Genomic DNA, 19,289 nt, shown 5'->3' on the forward strand with positions numbered 1-19,289 from the left:
TTGAGAACAGCCATAATAAAGAGAGGCATGCATCCTAACATAAATAAAATAAAACGAAGTGAAGAGAATTTGTCTCACACAGGAGGAAAAGTGGACGTGACCTTTAGGTAGCAGGAAACTGACCTTGGGGGTGAGGGGAGCTCAGAGATGGCAGAAAGAATGAAGATTATAAAAAAGGGCCCCAATATGGATACCCCTAAATAAATACAGATTTTATGCAGTGCACATCAGGTTGAAAATGCAGAAAGTAAAGTACACCACACCAAAGACAGGTAATTGGGAGTAAATACGTAGAGTTGAAAGGGTTTCCTCATTGTTCAGGGAGTCAGTAACTATACTAACGTAGGTTGTATTAGGTCAATAATGTAAGTTGTAATCTGTTTGCCACCCCTAACAAAAGAAAAAAAGAGCAAATGGAAGTAAAACTTAGAGCTAATATAATAAAGGTGGAATAAAACTTTTCAATGAATGTTAAAAAAAGGAGAAAGAAATAAAGAGCACTAAAGAACATGGTATACATAAAGCCTAAATTTATCTGTATCATGTGAAGGACTAAACTGTCTCGTGTACAACATGATTAAAGTGAAATTTCCAATGAAAAGTTGTGCGCTAGTAGCCAGGTTGAAGAAACAAAACTGAAAAATATGCAATCGGAGAAGGACAAACATTATGTGTTCTCATTCATTTGGGGAATACAAATAATAGTGAAAGGGAATAGAAGGGAAGGGAGAAGAAATGGGTAGGAAATATCAGAAAGGGAGACAGAACATGAAAGACTCCTAACTCTGAAAAACGAACTAGAGGTGGTGGAAGAGGAGGAGGGCGGGGGGTGGGAGTGCATGGGTGACGGGCACTGACGGGGGCACTTGGCGGGATGAGCACTGGGTGTTATTGTGTAGGTTGGAAAATTGAACACCAAAAAAAATAAATTTATTATTAAAAATAATATGCAATCTTAAGAGATATAAAAAGGAAACATAAAATGTTGAAAATGAAAGTGATGGGAACATACACAGCAAAATAATATTTTAGCAAAAACCACACGCCACCACAGTTGCTATACTAGCCCGATAGCCAACTTCAAAGTGGAAAAACCAGCTGAGAAGAGGACACTTCACATTGATGAGAAACATTTGGTTCCCCCATGACGGGCAACCGTGTTAACTGTGTGAGCACCTGCCAGAAGAGCCTCAGGATATGCAAAGCAAAACTGGGCCCTTACGGGAGAAAAGTACAAATCCACAACTCTGTGAGAGATTTTAACCCCCTCCCTTGGAACTGATAGAACAATCACACAAGGTGCCATACTGGATACGGAACGTTTAGGCTGTAGCATAGTGACCATAACCTAATGGAGCACGGCATCCAACAGCAGGATGTATATTCTTTGTTTTCTTTTTCCTAAAGGTTTTGTTTAAAGTCCAGTATAGATAAGAGAGTATAATATTTTTTCAGGTGTACAGTATAGTGATTCAGCTCTTCTATACAGCACCTGATGCTCATGATGACAGGTGCGCTCCTTCATCCCCATCAACTCGAGCCCTCCATCCCCGTCCCCTGCCTCTCTTACCCTCAGTGTGTTCTCTGTAGTTCAGAGTGTTTTCTGGTTTGCTTGTTTCCTTTCTTCCCCTATGTTCATTTGTTTTATTTCTGAAATTCCACACATGAGTGAGATCATATGATAATTGTTTTTCTCTGACTTCATTCACTTAGCATAGGACCGTCTATATGTTATTGTAAATGGCAAGGCTTCATGGGTTTTTATGGCTGAGTAATACTGCATTGCATGTATATATCACCTCTTTATCAATCAGTCAGAGGATGTACATTATTTTCAAGAGTATAAAGAACATATTAACACATTGGTTATATTCTGGATTCATTGCAGCTTTCAACAAATTTCAAAGGACTGAAGGTGTAAAAAATATATTTGTGTGCAATTTATATGAAACCAAGCCAAAAGTAAATCACAAATAGATCATTTAAAAATCCTTGTGTATTTTTAATTTTAAAAATACTTCTAAGTAAGCCCTGGGTGTAAATAAGTTCAAGAGACGTTATTAAATGTCGTTAGTCAAGAGGGAACTGTGGAACAAAACCACTATGAGATTCCACTTTGTTTGTTAGGATGGTTGCAATTATTTTTAAAGACTGAGAAGAACAAGGTTTTGAAATATAGAAATTGCATACGACGAGTAACAAAAGTGGCAGCTTGGATGCATTATCGTCTGTGTTTAAAGGCAAATTTATAGGCTGAAGTCCATATGTAAGAAAAGTAGAAAAACAGGAAATAGTATTCGTCTGAAAGTATTATAAAAAATTAGTGCATGAATCCCAAAAAATTGGAAGGGAAGAATGTAAAGAAGAAAATTTATTAAATACAAAACAGACATACACCAGAGAGACGTTATAACAAAAGGTGATAATTTGGGATGACTGATTGAATAACCAGACTTTTGAGGGATGAAGGAGAAAAGGCAGAAATTACTGAGGTCCGGAAGGGAAGGAGGTTATCACTGAGACCCTTGAATCAGAGTGGATTGTGACAGAGTGTTTTCATAAACTTAAAAAGTTGTGGAATTTGAAAACTACTAGAAAGATTTCACCCAATCCAAATGTCCCAATAATGAACGAGGTTGAAATCTGTAGGTTTCGTAATTACTGAGAAATGTGATATGTATTTTAAAATCTTTCCATGGAACAGGTTCCAGGCCTAGATGGCTTTGCCGTGGAAAGTGAATACCTTTACTAACTATGACCAAGTCTACCAAAACTGAATCTTACACGAAATCTTCAAAACAATAGAAGGAAAATTTCCATGTTATTTTATGAGGCCCATGTAATATTAATGCCAAACTCTAACAAGGATATTATAGGAAATTTTTTACAATTACACTATCTCAATCACAAGTATATAAGCAAATTTAGCAAACAAAATCTGATTAAGTCCCATATAGAAGTCATGGTATGCCCAACACGAAGTGTCTGTATCCTGGGAATGCAGAGAATACTAAAATACTAAACTGTAGAGAGAAACCAAAGTAGACTTAAGTAACATGATGGGATTCCAGATCCCCAAACAGGAACACTCAGTATTACAAAGATGCCAGTTCTCCCCACAGTGAAGTGAGTCACTGTGATTTTTTATTGTGGAATCTGAAGAGGTGATCCTAAAACCATGTTGAATTTTGCAACACTAGTGTTTCCAAGACAGTTTTGAGAAACAGTGAGGGGGATTTGCACTATCAGCAACTCACAGTAGGTGTGATGAACCAATGATAGCGACAGAGGATAGGCCATCTGAGTAGGGAACACAACAGGGAGCCTGGAAGTCAACTCAGTGCTTGTCTAGACACCCCATTTACCAAACAGGTGGGTAGTCTATGGAAAAGTAAAAAATCTGGGTCAATTAAGAGTCATAGGCTAACCAGTGAGATTTGGCTCTTACCTCATACTAGACACACAAAACAGTCCAGGCTGAATGCAGAGTTAGATTTGAAAGCAAAATAGTGATGAGAATAGAGAAGACCCTCCAGGTCCTCAAGCAGGAAAGTGCCTCCCAAATATCCTGTGCAGGGAGCAAAAAGGAGTAAAGCACGGAGGAAATACCTTGTGGATGGAGCTACATGAAAATCGAGAGAGTGTGCAGAGTGTGTCAAGGCAGAGCACAGCTTGGGACGGCACACTGCAATACGGGAGGGAAAGGACTTGTCTGCACAATATACACATAATCCTTGACCCGCAAGAATAAGACAACCCTGTAGAAATACAGGCGAGAGACAGGTAGAAGTGATGTGCAGAGGAGAGGAGCCATACGTGCTGGACACATTTGAAAGGTGTCCTGTCTCCCCACGGGCTCTCCGTCACCTCTCTGAAGTGACCGTTTCCTGTTTGTGCCATCAGCAACCTGGTCACACCCCCCCTCACTGCCTGTGTCCCATCATATTGCACATGTTTGTTGTCATGTCTGCCTTCCTGCAGAGCCATGAGCTCCCCTGGGCTGGCCTCGATCTAAGCTATTTCTGCATCCCTCACCCTGTGGCCGGGTCCCTTAGAAGTGTGTTCTCACTTCTTTGGTAGGCTACTGATTTGAGCCTGAGAAATACATTTCAGGTCACGAGGGAGCCTGGTGCTGTGATCCTCTGATTATAATGAAAAGCTGTTCCTTCAGATGGAATGACCCTGAGCCCAAATAGTGCTGGCCAGGGCAGGAGTGGGGTCACCCCTTCAGCTGCTGAGGCAAGCCCTGCTGAGTGCTTCCTGCCTACCATAGCTCTGATGCCTCCCTTACACACTTGGTGTCCTTCATACCCTGGACCCGTGAGGGATGGCTGCCTTGACCCTTACCTTCACCAGGTGAGGGTCATGACTGTTGAAGGTCACACAGCCCATGTCTGTGCAGATGATGATGAGATCAGCTTGTAGAACTTTCAAACCTCCTTCTTAGCTTTGGGTTCCCATGCAATGAAGAGAGTGTTGGGAGGGGGCAGGGGAGGGTCTGGGGGTCACAGGGGATATGAGGATGGGTGCTCCATGTTCAAGCTTCAGGAGCTCCTGGTTTCTGGTAGAAGCAGAGGAGGAAATGGCCTCAGCACACCTCAGCTGCCACATCTTGTTGCTTCATCCAGGCAGTAAGTAGTGCAAGGACGTGCACCTTGGGGTCATGATGCTGGGAGGGTGTCTCCTCCTGAACTGCTGGGATTTTGAGGCTTGAATGGCCAATTAGGTGAGCTTGTTTGTCTTCTGGCCTCTGGAGTGCACTGGGACTCCCGGTTCCCCTGGGTACCACTGTCATCAAGCTCTGTCTGATCCCATCCGCCCCTACACGGCCAGGCTCCAAAGCCCAGAAGTCTCCCTGGGCCTCAGGTGTGAGCAGAAGAGAATCATAGACATCATGTGCCCACTTTAATGCCCGTCATCCGGTTACCCCATTCCCGATCCCCTCCACTGCAGCAACCATTAATTTCTTTCCTATATGGAAGACTCATTTTTAACAATTTTATTCAGAAGAGAACACTTGACCCAGGAACTACAACTTCATACATTTTTCAGAACACAGTAATCCTGTTGGTTGCAGATACAGGGTATAGCGCATCTCTAAAGCTTATTCTTTTATGACAGCAGTTTATGTTTGTTACATAATAACTCCGTCACCGCACCAGTGGCAATCTCCGTATCCTCCATCAAGGTTGCAGGACACATTGACTCCCTTCAGCACATCCTTCACATGGCCGAGTGTTTCTGGCCCAGCCTCCGCAGGGCCTCCTTCACATCCTTGTTTCGCAGACTGTAGATGAGGGGATTGAGCATTGGGATGACCAGCGTGTAGAAGACAGAGATCACCTTGCCCTGCTCCATGGACTCAATTGCTCCTGGCTGGGCATACATGACAAAGAGAGTCCCAAAAAAGAGGGTCACTGCAGTCATGTGGGAGCCACAGGTGGAGAAGATCTTGCGTCTCCCAGTTCCTGAGCGCATCCTCAGGATGGTCACTATGATGTAGCCATAGGAGATGAGGATCACAATCGTCAGAGCCACAATGATGAGCCCACAGATGCCAAACAAGAGAAGTTCATTGATGGCCGTGTTGCCCCAGGCGATCTGGAGCAGAGGGGGCACATCACAGAAGAAGTGGTTGATGCGGTTGGAGCTGCAGAATGGGAGGTGGAATGTGAAGCTGGTCTGCACAACAGAGTTGAAGCAGCCTCCACAGTAGGCGCCCAGCACCAGGCGAGTGCAGGCAGACTGGCACATGGTGCTGGGGTAGCGCAAGGGGCTACAGATGGCCACGAAGCGGTCGTACGACATGACACCCAGGAGGAAACCCTCAGTTGTGGCCAGCAGGGAGAAAAAGAAAAACTGGGTGGTACATCCTGCAAAAGTGATGACCTTGGATGAGGAGAAGAAGTTGGCCAGTGCATTGGGGGTAATGACAGATGAGTAACACAAGTCCACGAAGGAGGGGTTCTTGAGGAAGAAGTACATTGGGGAGTGCAAGCGGGCATTCAGGGTGATAACGATGATCATGAGGAGATTGCCCAGGACAGTCACCATGTACAGGGCCAGGAACACAGCAAAGAGCAGGGCCTGGGTCCTAAGGCCACCTGCAAATCCCTCCAGAACAAAATCTTGAAAGTAGAGCTTGGAGAAGTTTCCATTACTGTGCGATGGCATGAGCCTCGGTCCTCCCGAAGGGAATTACCCTTCCGTGTTGGCAAATTAAGCGGGTCAAGTTAAACTCCCTGCTGAAGACTATTTAGAAGAGATAAACAACAACAAAAAATCTGGATGAAGATATAATGGAGTTCATGGTTTAGCAAAGAATTAGTAAACAATATTCAAGATAAACGCATAGGTCCAGGGATTTCAATATTGAAGATTTCTTCTTCCCTTGATTCCTAAGCCAATTGTGAAGAGGAATCTGATAGCCAGGTGGTTAAGCAGTGAGATTTTGCCTGTCTTCCAGAGCTAATGTGATAGTGATTGGTTACTACGGGCCAGCCAGGATGCACCATGGGAGTGAGTTAAATCAGGAGTAAGTATGCAGCTGAGCTTCTGACCATTTCAATCAGTGAAAGTATATTAAGACACGATCTGCATGCTATGCTCGAAAACCCTGCAAAAATTAATATATATCGAGTTGAAGACATGTTATCCTAGACTGCAGATGTTTTCTCTAAAAGCTTTTTGTAATTACTGCCAGACAGAATTAAGAAATAGAATTCCTGCAATAAAAATTAAAATTACCTGACCATAGAGAAACCCCAAGAGGTTTCCGATTTTGGTGTAACACATATGCAAATTTTATATAAATTTATTATTTTAAAGAATGAAAGATGAGGAATGCCTGGGTGGTTCAGTGGTTCGGGCCTGCCTTTGCCCCAGGGCATGATCCTGGAGTCCCAGGATCCAGTCCCACGTCGGGCTTCCTATATGGAACCTGCTTCTCCCTCTGCATGTGTGTCTGCCCTTCTCTCTCTCTCTCTCTCTCTCTCTCTCTCTCTCTCTCTTTCTGTGTGTGTGTCTGTCTCTTTATCTCTCTTGAATAAATAATTTTTTAAAAAGGAATATCAGAAAGGGAGACAGAACATAAAGACTCCTAACTCTGGGAAACGAACTAGGGGTGGTGGAAGGGGAGGAGGGCGGGGGGTGGGGTTGAATGGGTGACGGGCACTGAGGGGGGCACTTGACGGCATGAGCACTGGGTGTTATTCTGTATGTTGGCAAATTCAACACCAATAAAAAATAAATTTATTATAAAATAAATAAGTAAATAACGAAACAAAACAAAAGAATGGAAGTTGAGACTTACATTCTTATTTGAAATTTGCAAGCAAGAAAGCGAATAATATGTAACAGTTTAGAAGTACAATGACTAAATTTAGGAACTCAATGAATGAATTTTAAAGATTAGCTAAGAAGAAAATTTGTGAACTAGAACACAGATCAGTGGAAAATCCTCAGAGTGAAGTATTGAGAGACAAAAGGACAGAAAAAATCAGAAATGAGTGTTAGAGATCAATAACATAGAGATATACATATTTGAATTCCAAAAAATGATTAAAGAGATTAATATGCTGAATCAGTGCTTGAAGAGTTAATGGCCAGGTGTTATCTCAAAACAGTGAAAGATATTTTTCTACAGATTCATTAACCTACAAAATCAAAGCAGCATTTATACAAAGAACGCCACACTTGGACATATCATAGTAAAATATTTAGAGTCAAAATAAAGAGAAAAGTATAAAAGCATTCTGAGAAAGAAGACAATCACTTCAGGGGCACCTAAGTGGAACAGTCAGTTAGGACTCTGATTCCTGCCTTCTTCTCAGGTTGTGACCTCAGAGTGGTGAGATTGGTTACCATGGCAGCCTCACATTCAGCACAGAATCTGTATGAGACCCTCGCTCCCTTTCCCAGTGCCCCTCCTCTAAAATAAATAATAAAACCTTTCTTTACAAAGAAGACCAAAAAAGAAGACATAGTCATTTCAACGTTTAAAGTTAGAAATAAGACTGACCATTGTCTTACCAGATTAAAAATAATGGAAGCCAAATTAAAAGGAAATATATTTTCTTTTCTTCAAAGAAAATACTTATCAACTATTATTCTGCATCTAGCCGAATATATCCTTCAGAACTCAAAGTGAATGTAGCTGTAACAATTAAGGAGTCAATCCATTTACAATTGTACCCAAAAGCATAAGATACCTAGGAATAAACCAACCAAAGAAGGAAAGGATCTATACCCTCAAACTACAGAACACTTGTGAAAGAAATTGAGGAAGTCACAAAGAGATGGAAAAATATTCCATGCTTACGGATTGGAAGAATTAATATTGTGAAAATGTCTCTGCTACCCAGGGCAATTTACACATTCAGTGCAATCCCTATCCAAATCCCATGGACTTCGGGGCAGCACCGGTGGCTCAGTGGCTAGCACCACCTTCAGCCTAGGCCATGATCCTGGAGACACGGGATTGAGTCCCATGCTGGGCTCCCTGCATGGAGCCTGCTTTTCCCTCTGCCTCTCTCTCTCTGTATATTATGAATAAATAAATAAAATCTTTTAAAAATATCCCATGGACATTCATTAGGGAGTTGGAACAAATAATCTTAAGATTTGTGTGGAGTCAGAAAAGACCCCACATAACCAGGGGAATATTGAAAAAGAAAACCAGAGCCGGCACAAAAAAGACACATACATCAATGGAGCAGAATAGAGAACCCAGAAATGGGCCCTCAACTCTATGGCCGACTAATATCCAACAAAGCAGGAAAGACTATCCAGTTGAAAAAGGACAGTCTCTTCAATAAATGGTGCTGGGAAAATTGGACAGCCATGTGTAGCAGAACGAAACTAGATTATTGTCTGACACCAGACACAAAGATAAAGTCAAAATGGATGAAAGATCTAAACGTGAGACAAGAATCCATCAAAATCCTAGGGCAGAATACAGGCAACACCCTTTTTGAAGTTGGCCACAGCAACTTCTTGCAAGATCTATCTATGAAGGCAAGAGAAACAAAAGCAAAAATGAACTATTGGGACTTAATCAAGATAAGAAGCTTCTGCACACCAAAGAAACAGTGAACAAAACTAAAAGACAACTACAGATGGGAGAAGACATTTGCAAATGACCTATCAGCTAAAGGGCTAGTATCCAAGATCTATGTAGAACTTATTAAACTCAACAGCAAAGAAGCAACAATCCAATCATGAAATGGGCTAAAGTCATGAACATAAATCTCACAGAGGAAGGCATAGACATGGCCAACAAGCACATGAGGAATTGCTCCCATCACTGGCCATCAGGGAAATACAAAACAAAACCACCAGGAGATCCTACCTCACACAAGTGAGAATGGTGAAAATTAACAAGATGGGATACCACAAATGTTGGAGAGGATGTGGAGAGAGAGGAACCCTCTTGCACTGTGGTGGGAATGCAGCCACTCTGGAAAACTGTGTGGAGGTTCCTCAAAGAGTGAAAAATAGACCTGCCCTACGACCCAGCAATTGCACTGCTGAGGATTTACCCCAAAGATACAGATGCAGTGAAACGCTGGGTCTCCTACACCCCAAAGTTTCTAGCAGCAATGTCCACAGTAGCCAAACTGTGGAAGGAGCCTTGATGCCCATCGAAAGATGGTGGATAAAGAAGCTGTGGTCTATGTATACAATGGGATATTCCTCAGCCATTAGAAATGACAAATACCTACCATTTGCTTCAACGTGGATGGAACTGGAGGATATTATGCTGAGTGAAGTAAGTCAGTCAGAGAAGGACAATCATCATATGGTCTCACTCCTACGGGGAATATAAAAATTGTGAACGGGATTAAAGGGAAAGGAGGGGAACTGAATGGGAAATATCCGAGAAAGTGACAGAACATGGAGGCTCCTGGTTCTGGGAAACCAACAAGGGGTGGTGGAAAGGGAGGTGGGTGGGGGGAATGGTGACTGGGTGACGGGCACTGAGGGGGGCATCTGACGGGTTGAGCGCTGGATGTTATGCTATTTGTTGGCAAATTGAACTCCAATAAAAACATAAAAAAGCCTCAATACTCTATTTTCAATAATGGATAAAACAACAAAACTAAGTATCAGCAAGGAAATAATAGATGTGAACAGTATTATAAACTTCACAGGGATTATACAGCATAACCAAGTGAGACTTATCCAGGAATACGAGAGTAGACCAATATACAAAAAAGAAAAATCCCTCCATATAATACACCATAGACATGGAATTCAGGGGGAAAAACTACGTGATCATCTTAGGAGATCCAAAAAAGTACAAATCATTGTGGAAAGATGAAGAGGACCCACATCAATGTGAAGATATCCCATGATCATGGACCGGAGGACTTACTAATGTCTAGATGTAGTACTCCTCATGTTTACATATAGATTCAATGTAATCCTATCAAAATCCAATTACCGTTTTATATTTCGTGGTGTTTTTTTTTTTTGGCAAAAATTGACCCTAAATGGCTGAAAAAATATATGAAGAGACCAAAGTAAGAGGCCTGACACTTCCTGATTTCAAAACTGACTTTGAAGCAGAACAGTGTTGTGCTTGCACGAGGATAGACATAGAGTCAAGGAAACGAATCAAAATACAGAAATAAACTCACCTGTGATTTTCAACGAGGGGCCCAAGGGCACCATCCAACAGTGAGAAAAGAGTATTTTTCATAAATGTTGAGGAAAAAAGTCTATAATCCACATGCAAAAGAATGAATTAAGAGCTTTACCTCACACCACATACAAAAATTAACTCAAAATGGACAAATACCTAAATGCATGTGCTAAAACTATAAAACTATCAGAGCTGAACTAGACATCAGTGTCAATTATTGTGACTTGGGATTCGTCAGCAATTTCCTATATGACATCAAAGTACAGACTACAAAATAGGAGAATCAGAACTAAAATATGATAAAATAGACAAATTGAACTTCATCTAAATTAAAATCTTGTGCATCAAAGGACACTCTGAAGACGAAGACAAAAATCTATATTAAGGTAAATACATTTGACAATTGATACATATCTAATAAGGATAAAATATCCATGGAATATAGAGAATTCCTCCAACTCAGCAACAAAAACACAGTCAAATGTTTAACTGGGCAAAGGTTTTGTTGCATGGGCATTTCTCGAAAGATACATACAACTGGCCAATAAGTTCAAGAGACGTAATTCAATGTCGTTAGTCAAGAGGGAACTGTGGAACAAAACCACTATGAGATTCCACTTTGTTTGTTAGGATGGTTACAATGATTTTTAAAGACTGAGAAGAACGAGGGTTGGTGAGTATTTGGAAAATAGAACCTTCATATCCGGCAGGTACAAATATAAGAGTGGCACAGCCTCTGTAGAATGTAGAATCTTTGCAGGATAAGCCATCTGTTTTTTCAATAAAGAAGGTGAGTAAAAATATTGAAATGAAAATAGAGGGACAGGAAGCCAGTGAATGAGAGGCTTTAGGGGCATCATGAGAACATGGAGTAAGGATGTTATGAATCCTGTTCCAAAACACACCAGAAAGGATAAATGAGTCAATCAGGACAATTGAAACACTAAATGGCAATTCTATAATATTAGGAATTCATTATTAATTGTTTAAAGGATAATAGTAACATAAGGGTTGTCTTTCTTTAAAGTCTTCACTGTTTAAAGGGAGTAGTTATGATGGGCTCTAGATTGATAATATTGAAGTTGGTGGGTGCGATAGGTCATCCATTACTGCTCTAGTTTCATGTCCGTGTGTTTGAGAACAGCCATAATAAAGAGAAGCATGCATCTAAACATAAATTTAAAAAAACGAAGTGAAGAGAATTTGTCTCACACAGGAGGAAAAGTAGACGTGACCTTTAGGTAGCAGGAAACTGACTTTGGGGGTGAGGGGAGCTCAGAGATGGCAGAAAGAATGAAGATTATAAAAAAGGGCCCCAATATGGATACCCCTAAATAAATACAGATTTTATGCAGTGCACATCAGGTTGAAAATGCAGAAAGTAAAGTACACCACACCAAAGACAGGTAATTGGGAGTAAATACGTAGAGTTGAAAGGGTTTCCTCATTGTTCAGGGAGTCAGTAACTATACTAACGTAGGTTGTATTAGGTCAATAATGTAAGTTGTAATCTGTTTGCCACCCCTAACAAAAGAAAAAAAGAGCAAATGGAAGTAAAACTTAGAGCTAATATAATAAAGGTGGAATAAAACTTTTCAATGAATGTTAAAAAAAGGAGAAAGAAATAAAGAGCACTAAAGAACATGGTATACATAAAGCCTAAATTTATCTGTATCATGTGAAGGACTAAACTGTCTCGTGTACAACATGATTAAAGTGAAATTTCCAATGAAAAGTTGTGCGCTAGTAGCCAGGTTGAAGAAACAAAACTGAAAAATATGCAATCGGAGAAGGACAAACATTATGTGATCTCATTCATTTGGGGAATATAAATAGTAGTGAAAGCGAATAGAAGGGAAGGTGGAAGAAATGGGTAGGAAATATCAGAAAGGGAGACAGAACATAAAGACTCCTAACTCTGGGAAACGAACTAGGGGTGTTGGGAGGGGAGGAGGACGGGGGCTGGGGGTGACTGGGTGACGGGCACTGAGGGGGGCACTTGGTGGGATGAGCGCTGGGTGTTATTCTGTATGTTGGCAAATTGAACACTAATAAAAAATAAATTTATTATTAAAAAATATGCAATCTTTTTTTGCAAAAATATGCAATCTTAAGAGATATAAAAAGCAAACATAAAATGTTGAAAATGAAAGTGATGGGAACGTACACAGGAAAATAATATTTTAGCAAAAACCACACGTCACCACAGTTGCTATAGTAACCCGATAGCCCACTTCACAGTGGAAAAACCAGCTGAGAAGAGGACACTTCACAGTGATGAGAAACATTTGGTTCCCCCAAGACAGGCAACCGTGTTAAATGTGTGAGCACCTGCCAGAAGAGCCTCTGGATGTACAAAACAAAACTGGGCACTTACGGGAGAAAAGTACAAATCCACAACTATGTGAGAGATTTTAACCCCCTCCCTTGGAACTGATAGAACAATCACACAAGGTGCCAATCTGGATACGGAACGTTTAGGCAGTAGCATAGTGACCATAACCTAATGGAGCACGGCACAAACTGGCAGGATATTTATTCTTTGTTTTCTTTTTCCTAAAAGTTTTTGTTTAAAGTCCAGTATAGTTAAGAGAGTATAATATTAGTTTCAGGTGTACAGTATTGTGATTCAGCCCTTCTATACAGCACCTGGTGCTCATCACACAGGTGCGCTCCTTCATCCCCATCGCCTGGAGCCCCCCCGTCCCCCGCCTCTCTACCCTCAGTGTGTTCTCTGTAGTTCAGAGTGTTTTCTGGTTTGCTTCTTTCCTTTCTTCCCCTATGTTCATTTGTTTTGTTTCTGAAATTCCACACATGAGTGAGATCATATGATAATTGTTTTTCTCTGACTTCATTCACTTAGCATAGGACCCTATATATCCACCCATGTTATTGTGAATGGCAAGGCTTCATGGGTTTTTATGGCTGAGTAATACTGCAATGCACGTATATATCACCTCTTTATCAATCAGAGGATGTACATTATTTTCAAGAGTATAAAGAACATATTAACACATTGGTTATATTCTGGATTCATTGCAGCTTTCAACAAATTTCAAAGGACTGAAGGTGTAAAAAATATATTTGTGTGCAATTTATATGAAACCAAGCCAAAGGTAAATCACAAATAGAGCATTTTAAAATCCTCATGTATTTTTAATTTTAAAAGTACTTCTCAGTAAGCCATGGGTGTAAACAAGAGTTTTGAAATATGGAAATTGCATAAGACGAGTAACAAAAGTAGCAGTTTGGATGCATTATCGTCTGTGTTTAAAGACAAATTTATAGGCTTAAGTCCATATGTAAGAAAAGTAGAAAAACAACAAATAGCATTCGTTTGAAAATATTATAAAAATAATTGCTAATGAAATCCCAAGTTCTCGTTCATTTGGGGAATATAAATAATAGTGAAAGGGAATAGAGGGGAAGGGAGAAGAAATGGGTAGGAAATATCAGAAAGGGATACAGAACATAGTAGACTAGTCACTCTGGGAAATGAACTAGGGGTGGTGGAAGGTGAGGAGGTCGGGTGGAAGGGAAAGGGAGGAGGGCGGGGGATGGGAGTGACTGGGTGGCAGGCACTGAGGTGGGCACTTGACGGGATGAGCACTGGGTGTTATTCTGTATGTTGGCAAATTGAACACCAATAAAAAATAAATTTATTTTTAAAAAGAAATGTCTTTTATCTAAAAAAGAGAAAAGAAAAGAGAAAAGAAAAAAAGAAAAGAAAAAAAAAGAAAAGAAAAGAAAAGAAAAGAAAAGAAAAGAAGAAAAGAAAAGAAAGAAAGGAAATCCCAAGAAAATGGAAGGGAAGAAAGTAAAGAAGAAAATTTATTAAATACAAAACAGACATACACCAGAGAGATGTTATAACAAAAGGTGATAATTTGGGGTGAGTGATCCAATATCAAGACTTTTGAGGGATGATGGAGAAAAGGCGAAATTACTGAGGTCAGGAATGAAAGGAGGATATCACTGAGATCCTTGAATCAGAGTGGATCGTGACAGAGTTTTTCATAAACTTGAAAAGTTGTGGAATTTGCAAACCACTAGAAAGATTTCCCCCAACCCAAATGCCCCAATAATGAGGTTGAAGATCTTCAAGTTTCATATTTATTGAGAAATGTGATATGTATTGTAAAATCTTTCCATGGAAAAGGTTCCAGGACTAGATGGCTTTGCCGTGGAAAGTAATTACCTTTTCTTTGACCAAGTCTACCAAAACTGAATCTTACACAAAATCTTCAAAACAATAGAAGGAAAATTTCCATGTTATTTTATGAGGCCCATGTAATATTAATGCCAAACTCTAACAAGGATATTATAGGAAATTTTTTTACAATTACACTATCTTGGGATCCCTGGGTGGTGCAGGGGTTTGGCGCCTGCCTTTGGCCCAGGGCACGATCCTGGAGACCCGGGATCGAATCCCACGTCGGGCTACCAGTGCATGGAGCCTGCTTCTCTCTCTGCCTGTGTCTCTGCCTCTCTCTCTCTCTCTCTGTGTGACTATCATAAATAAATAAAAAAATTAAAAAAAAACAATTACAGTATCTTAATCAGAAGTCTATAAGCAAATTTACGAAACAAAATCTGATTAAGTACCATATAGAAGTCATGGAATGCCCAACACCAAGTGTCTGTATTCCGGGAATGCATAAACTGTAGAGAGAAACCAAAGTAGACTTAAGTAACATGATGGGATTCCAGATCCCCAAACTGGAACACTCAATATTGCAAAGATGCCAGTTCTCCCCACAGTGAAGTGAGTCACTGTGATTTTTTATTGTGGAATCTGAAGAGGTGATCCTAAAACCATGTTGAATTTTGCAACACTAGTGTTTCCAAGACAGTTTTGAGAGACAGCGAGGGGGATTTGCACTATCAGCAACTCACAGTAGGTGTGATGAACCAATGATAGCGACAGAGGATAGGCCATCTGAGTACGGAACACAACAGAGAGCCTGGAAGTCCACTCAGTGCTTGTCTAGACACCCCATTTACCAAACAGGTGGGTAGTCTATGGAAAAGTAAAAAATCTGGGTCAATTAAGAGTCATAGGCTAACCACTGAGATTTGGCTCTTACCTCATACTAGACACACAAAACAGTCCAGGCTGAATGCCGAGTTAGATTTGAAAGCAAAATAGTGATGAGAATAGAGAAGACCCTCCAGGTCCTCAAGCAGGAAAGTGCCTCCCAAATATCCTGTGCAGGGAGCAAAAAGGAGTAAAGCACGGAGGAAATACCTTGTGGATGGAGCTACATGAAAATCGAGAGAGTCTGCAGAGTGTGTCAAGGCAGAGCACAGCTTGGGACGGCACACTGCAATATGGGAGGGAAAGGACTTGTCTGCACAATATACACATAATCCTTGACCCGCAAGAATAAGACAACCCTGTAGAAATACAGGCGAGAGACAGGTAGAAGTGATGTGCAGAGGAGAGGAGCCAAACGTGCTGGACACATTTGAAATGTGTCCTGTCTCCCCACGGGCTCTCCGTCACCTCTCTGAAGTGACTGTTTCCTGTTTGTGCCATAGGTAACCTGGTCACACCCCCCCTCACTGCCTGTGTCCCATCATATTGCACATGTTTGTTGTCATGTCTGCCTTCCTGCAGAGCCATGAGCTCCCCTGGGCTGGCCTTGAACTACACTATTTCTGCATCCCACACCCTGTGGCCATGTCCCTAAGAAGTGTGTTCTCACTTCTCTGGTAGGCTACTGATTTGAGCCTGAGAAATACATTTCAGGTCACGAGGGAGCCTGGTGCTGTGATCCTCTGATTATAATGAAAAGCTGTTCCTTCAGATGGAATGACCCTGAGCCCAAATAGTGCTGGTCAGGGCAGGATTGGTGTCACCCCTTCAGCTGCTGAGGCAAGCCCTGCTGAGTGCTTCCTGCCTACCATAGCTCTGATGCCCCCCTTACACACTTGGTGTCCTTCATACCCTCGACCCCTGAGGGATGGCTGCCTTGACCCTTACCTACTCCAGGTGAGGGTCATGACTGTTGAAGGTCACACAGCCCATGTCTGTGCAGATGATGATGAGGTCAGCTTGTAGAACTGTCACCGCTCCTTCTTAGCTTTGGGTTCCCATGCAATGCAGAGAGTGTTGGGAGGGGCAGGCGAGGGTCTTGGGGTCACAGGAACTGTGTGGATGGGTGCTCCATGTTCAAGCTTCAGGAGCTCCTGGTTTCTGGTAGAAGCAGAGGAGGAAATGGCCTCAGCTCACTTCAGCTGCCACATCTTGTTGCTTCATCCAGGCAGTAGTGCAAGGGCGTGCAGCTTAGGGTCATGGGGCTCAGAAGGTCTCTCCTCCTGAACTGCTGGGATTTGGAGGCTTGAATGGCCAATTAGGTGAGCTTGTTTGTCTTCTGGCCTCTGGAGTGCCCTGGGACTCCCAGTTCCCCTGGGTACCACTGTCATCAAGCTCTGTCTGAACCCACCCGCCCCTACACGGCCAGGCTCCAAAGACCAGAAGTCTCTCTGGGCCTCAGGTGTGAGCAGAAGAGAATCATAGACATCATGTGCCCACCTTAATGCTCGTCATCTGGTTACCCCATTCCCCATCCCCTCCACTGCAGCAACCATTAATTTCTTTGCTATATGGAAGACTCATTTTTAACAATTTTATTCAAAAGAGAGCACTTGACGTAGGAACTACCACTTAATCCTTTTATCAGGGCACAGTAATCATTGTTGGTTGTAGATACAGGGTACAGCGCATCTCTAAAGCTTATTCTTTTATGACAGCAGTTCATGTTTGTTACATAATAACTCCATCACCCCACCTGTGACAATCTCCGTATCCTCCATCAAGGTTGCAGGACACATTGACTCCCTTCAGCACATCCTCCACATGGCCATGTGTTTCTGGCCCAGCCTCCGCAGGGCCTCCTTCACATCCTTGTTTCGCAGACTGTAGATGAGGGGATTGAGCATTGGGATGACCAGCGTGTAAAAGACAGAGACCACCTTGCCCTGCTCCATGGACTCAATTGCTCCTGGCTGGGCATACATGACAAAGAGAGTCCCAAAAAAGAGGGTCACTGCAGTCATGTGGGAGCCACAGGTGGAGAAGATCTTGCGTCTCCCAGCTCCTGATCCCATCCTCAGGATGGTCACTGTGATGTAGCCATAGGAGATGAGGATCACAATCGTCACAGCCACAAGGAGGAGCCCACAGATGCCAAACAAGAGAAGTTCATTGATGGCCGTGTTGCCACAGGCGATCTGGAGCAGAGGGGGCACATCACAGAAGAAGTGGTTGATGCGGTTGGAGCTGCAGAATGGGAGTTGGAATGTGAAGCTGGTCTGCACAACAGAGTTGAAGCAGCCTCCACAGTAGGCGCCCAGCACCAGGCGAGTGCAGGCAGACTGGCACATGGTGCTGGGGTAGCGCAAGGGGCTACAGATGGCCATGAAGCGGTCATAGGCCATGACACCCAGGAGCAAGCCTTCAGTTGTGGCCATCAGGGATAAAAAGAAAAACTGGGTGGCACATCCTGCAAAGGTGATGACCTTGGATGAGGAGAAGAAGTTGGCCAGTGCATTGGGGGCGATCACAGATGAGTAGCACAAGTCCACGAAGGAGAGGTTCTTGAGGAAGAAGTACATTGGGGAGTGCAGTTGGGCATCCAGGGTGATAACAATGATCATGAGGAGGTTACCCAGGACAGTCACCATGTACAGGGCCAGGAATACAGCAAAGAGCAGGGCCTGAGTCTCAAGGCCACCTGCAAATCCCTCCAGCACAAAATCTTGAACGTAGACCTTGGAGAGGTTTCCATTACTCTGCAATGGCATGAGCCTCGGTCCTCCAGAGGGGAATTACCCCTTTGTGTTGGCAGATTAAGTGGGTCAAGCTAAACTCCCTGCAGGACACTATTTAGAAAGATAAACAACAACAGTCAAAAATCTGGTTAAAGGTATAATGGAGTTAATGGTTTAGCAAAGAATTAATAAACAATATTCAAGATAAATGCATAGGACCAGTGATATCAGTACTGAGCATTTCTTCTTCCCTTGATTCCTAAGTCTTTGTGAAGCAGAATCTGAAAGGCAATTGGTTAAGCAGTGAGATTTTGCCTGTCTTGCAGAGTTCATGCTGACAGTGGTTGGTTACTACAAACCAGCCAGGATGCACCATGGGAGTGAGTTAAATCAGGAGTAAGTATGCAGCTGAGCTTCTGACCATTTCAATAACTGAAAGTATATTAAGACACGATCTGCAATTGCACTGTTGGGGATTTACCCCAAAGATTCAGATGCAATGAAACGTCGGGACACCTGCACCCCGATGTTTCTATCAGCAATGGCCACAATAGCCAAACTGTGGAAGGAGCCTCGGTGTCCATCGAAAGATGAATGGATAAAGAAGATGTGGTTTATGTATACAATGGAATATTACTCAGCAATTAGAAACGACAAATACCCACCATTTGCTTCAACGTGGATGGAACTGGAGGGTATTATGCTGAGTGAAATAAGTCAATCGGAGAAGGACAAACAGTGTATGTTCTCATTCATTTGGGGAATATACAAAATAGTGAAAGGGAATATAAAGGAAGGGAAAAGAAATGTTGGGAAATATCAGGAAGGGAGACAGAACATAAAGACTCCTACCTCGGGAAAACGAACT

General features: G+C 42.2%; 2 protein-coding genes across 2 annotated transcripts; both read right to left on the bottom strand.

The window, feature by feature from the left end:
* Window positions 1–5,223: 5,223 nt before the first annotated feature.
* On the bottom strand, window positions 5,224–6,174 carry LOC112911255 (olfactory receptor 9S13-like). The gene has a single exon (XM_025987712.2). The coding sequence runs from the start codon at window positions 6,172–6,174 to the stop codon at window positions 5,224–5,226; it is 951 nt and encodes a 316-aa protein (XP_025843497.2).
* Window positions 6,175–17,491: 11,317 nt separating this feature from the next.
* On the bottom strand, window positions 17,492–18,454 carry LOC140594031 (olfactory receptor 9S13-like). Its single transcript, XM_072722398.1, has one exon. It carries the CDS (start codon window positions 18,452–18,454, stop codon window positions 17,492–17,494), a length of 963 nt encoding a protein of 320 aa, XP_072578499.1.
* Window positions 18,455–19,289: the final 835 nt, after the last annotated feature.

This window comes from Vulpes vulpes, chromosome 9 (assembly GCF_048418805.1).
Source record: "Vulpes vulpes isolate BD-2025 chromosome 9, VulVul3, whole genome shotgun sequence".
Classification (NCBI taxonomy): Eukaryota; Metazoa; Chordata; class Mammalia; order Carnivora; family Canidae; genus Vulpes; species Vulpes vulpes.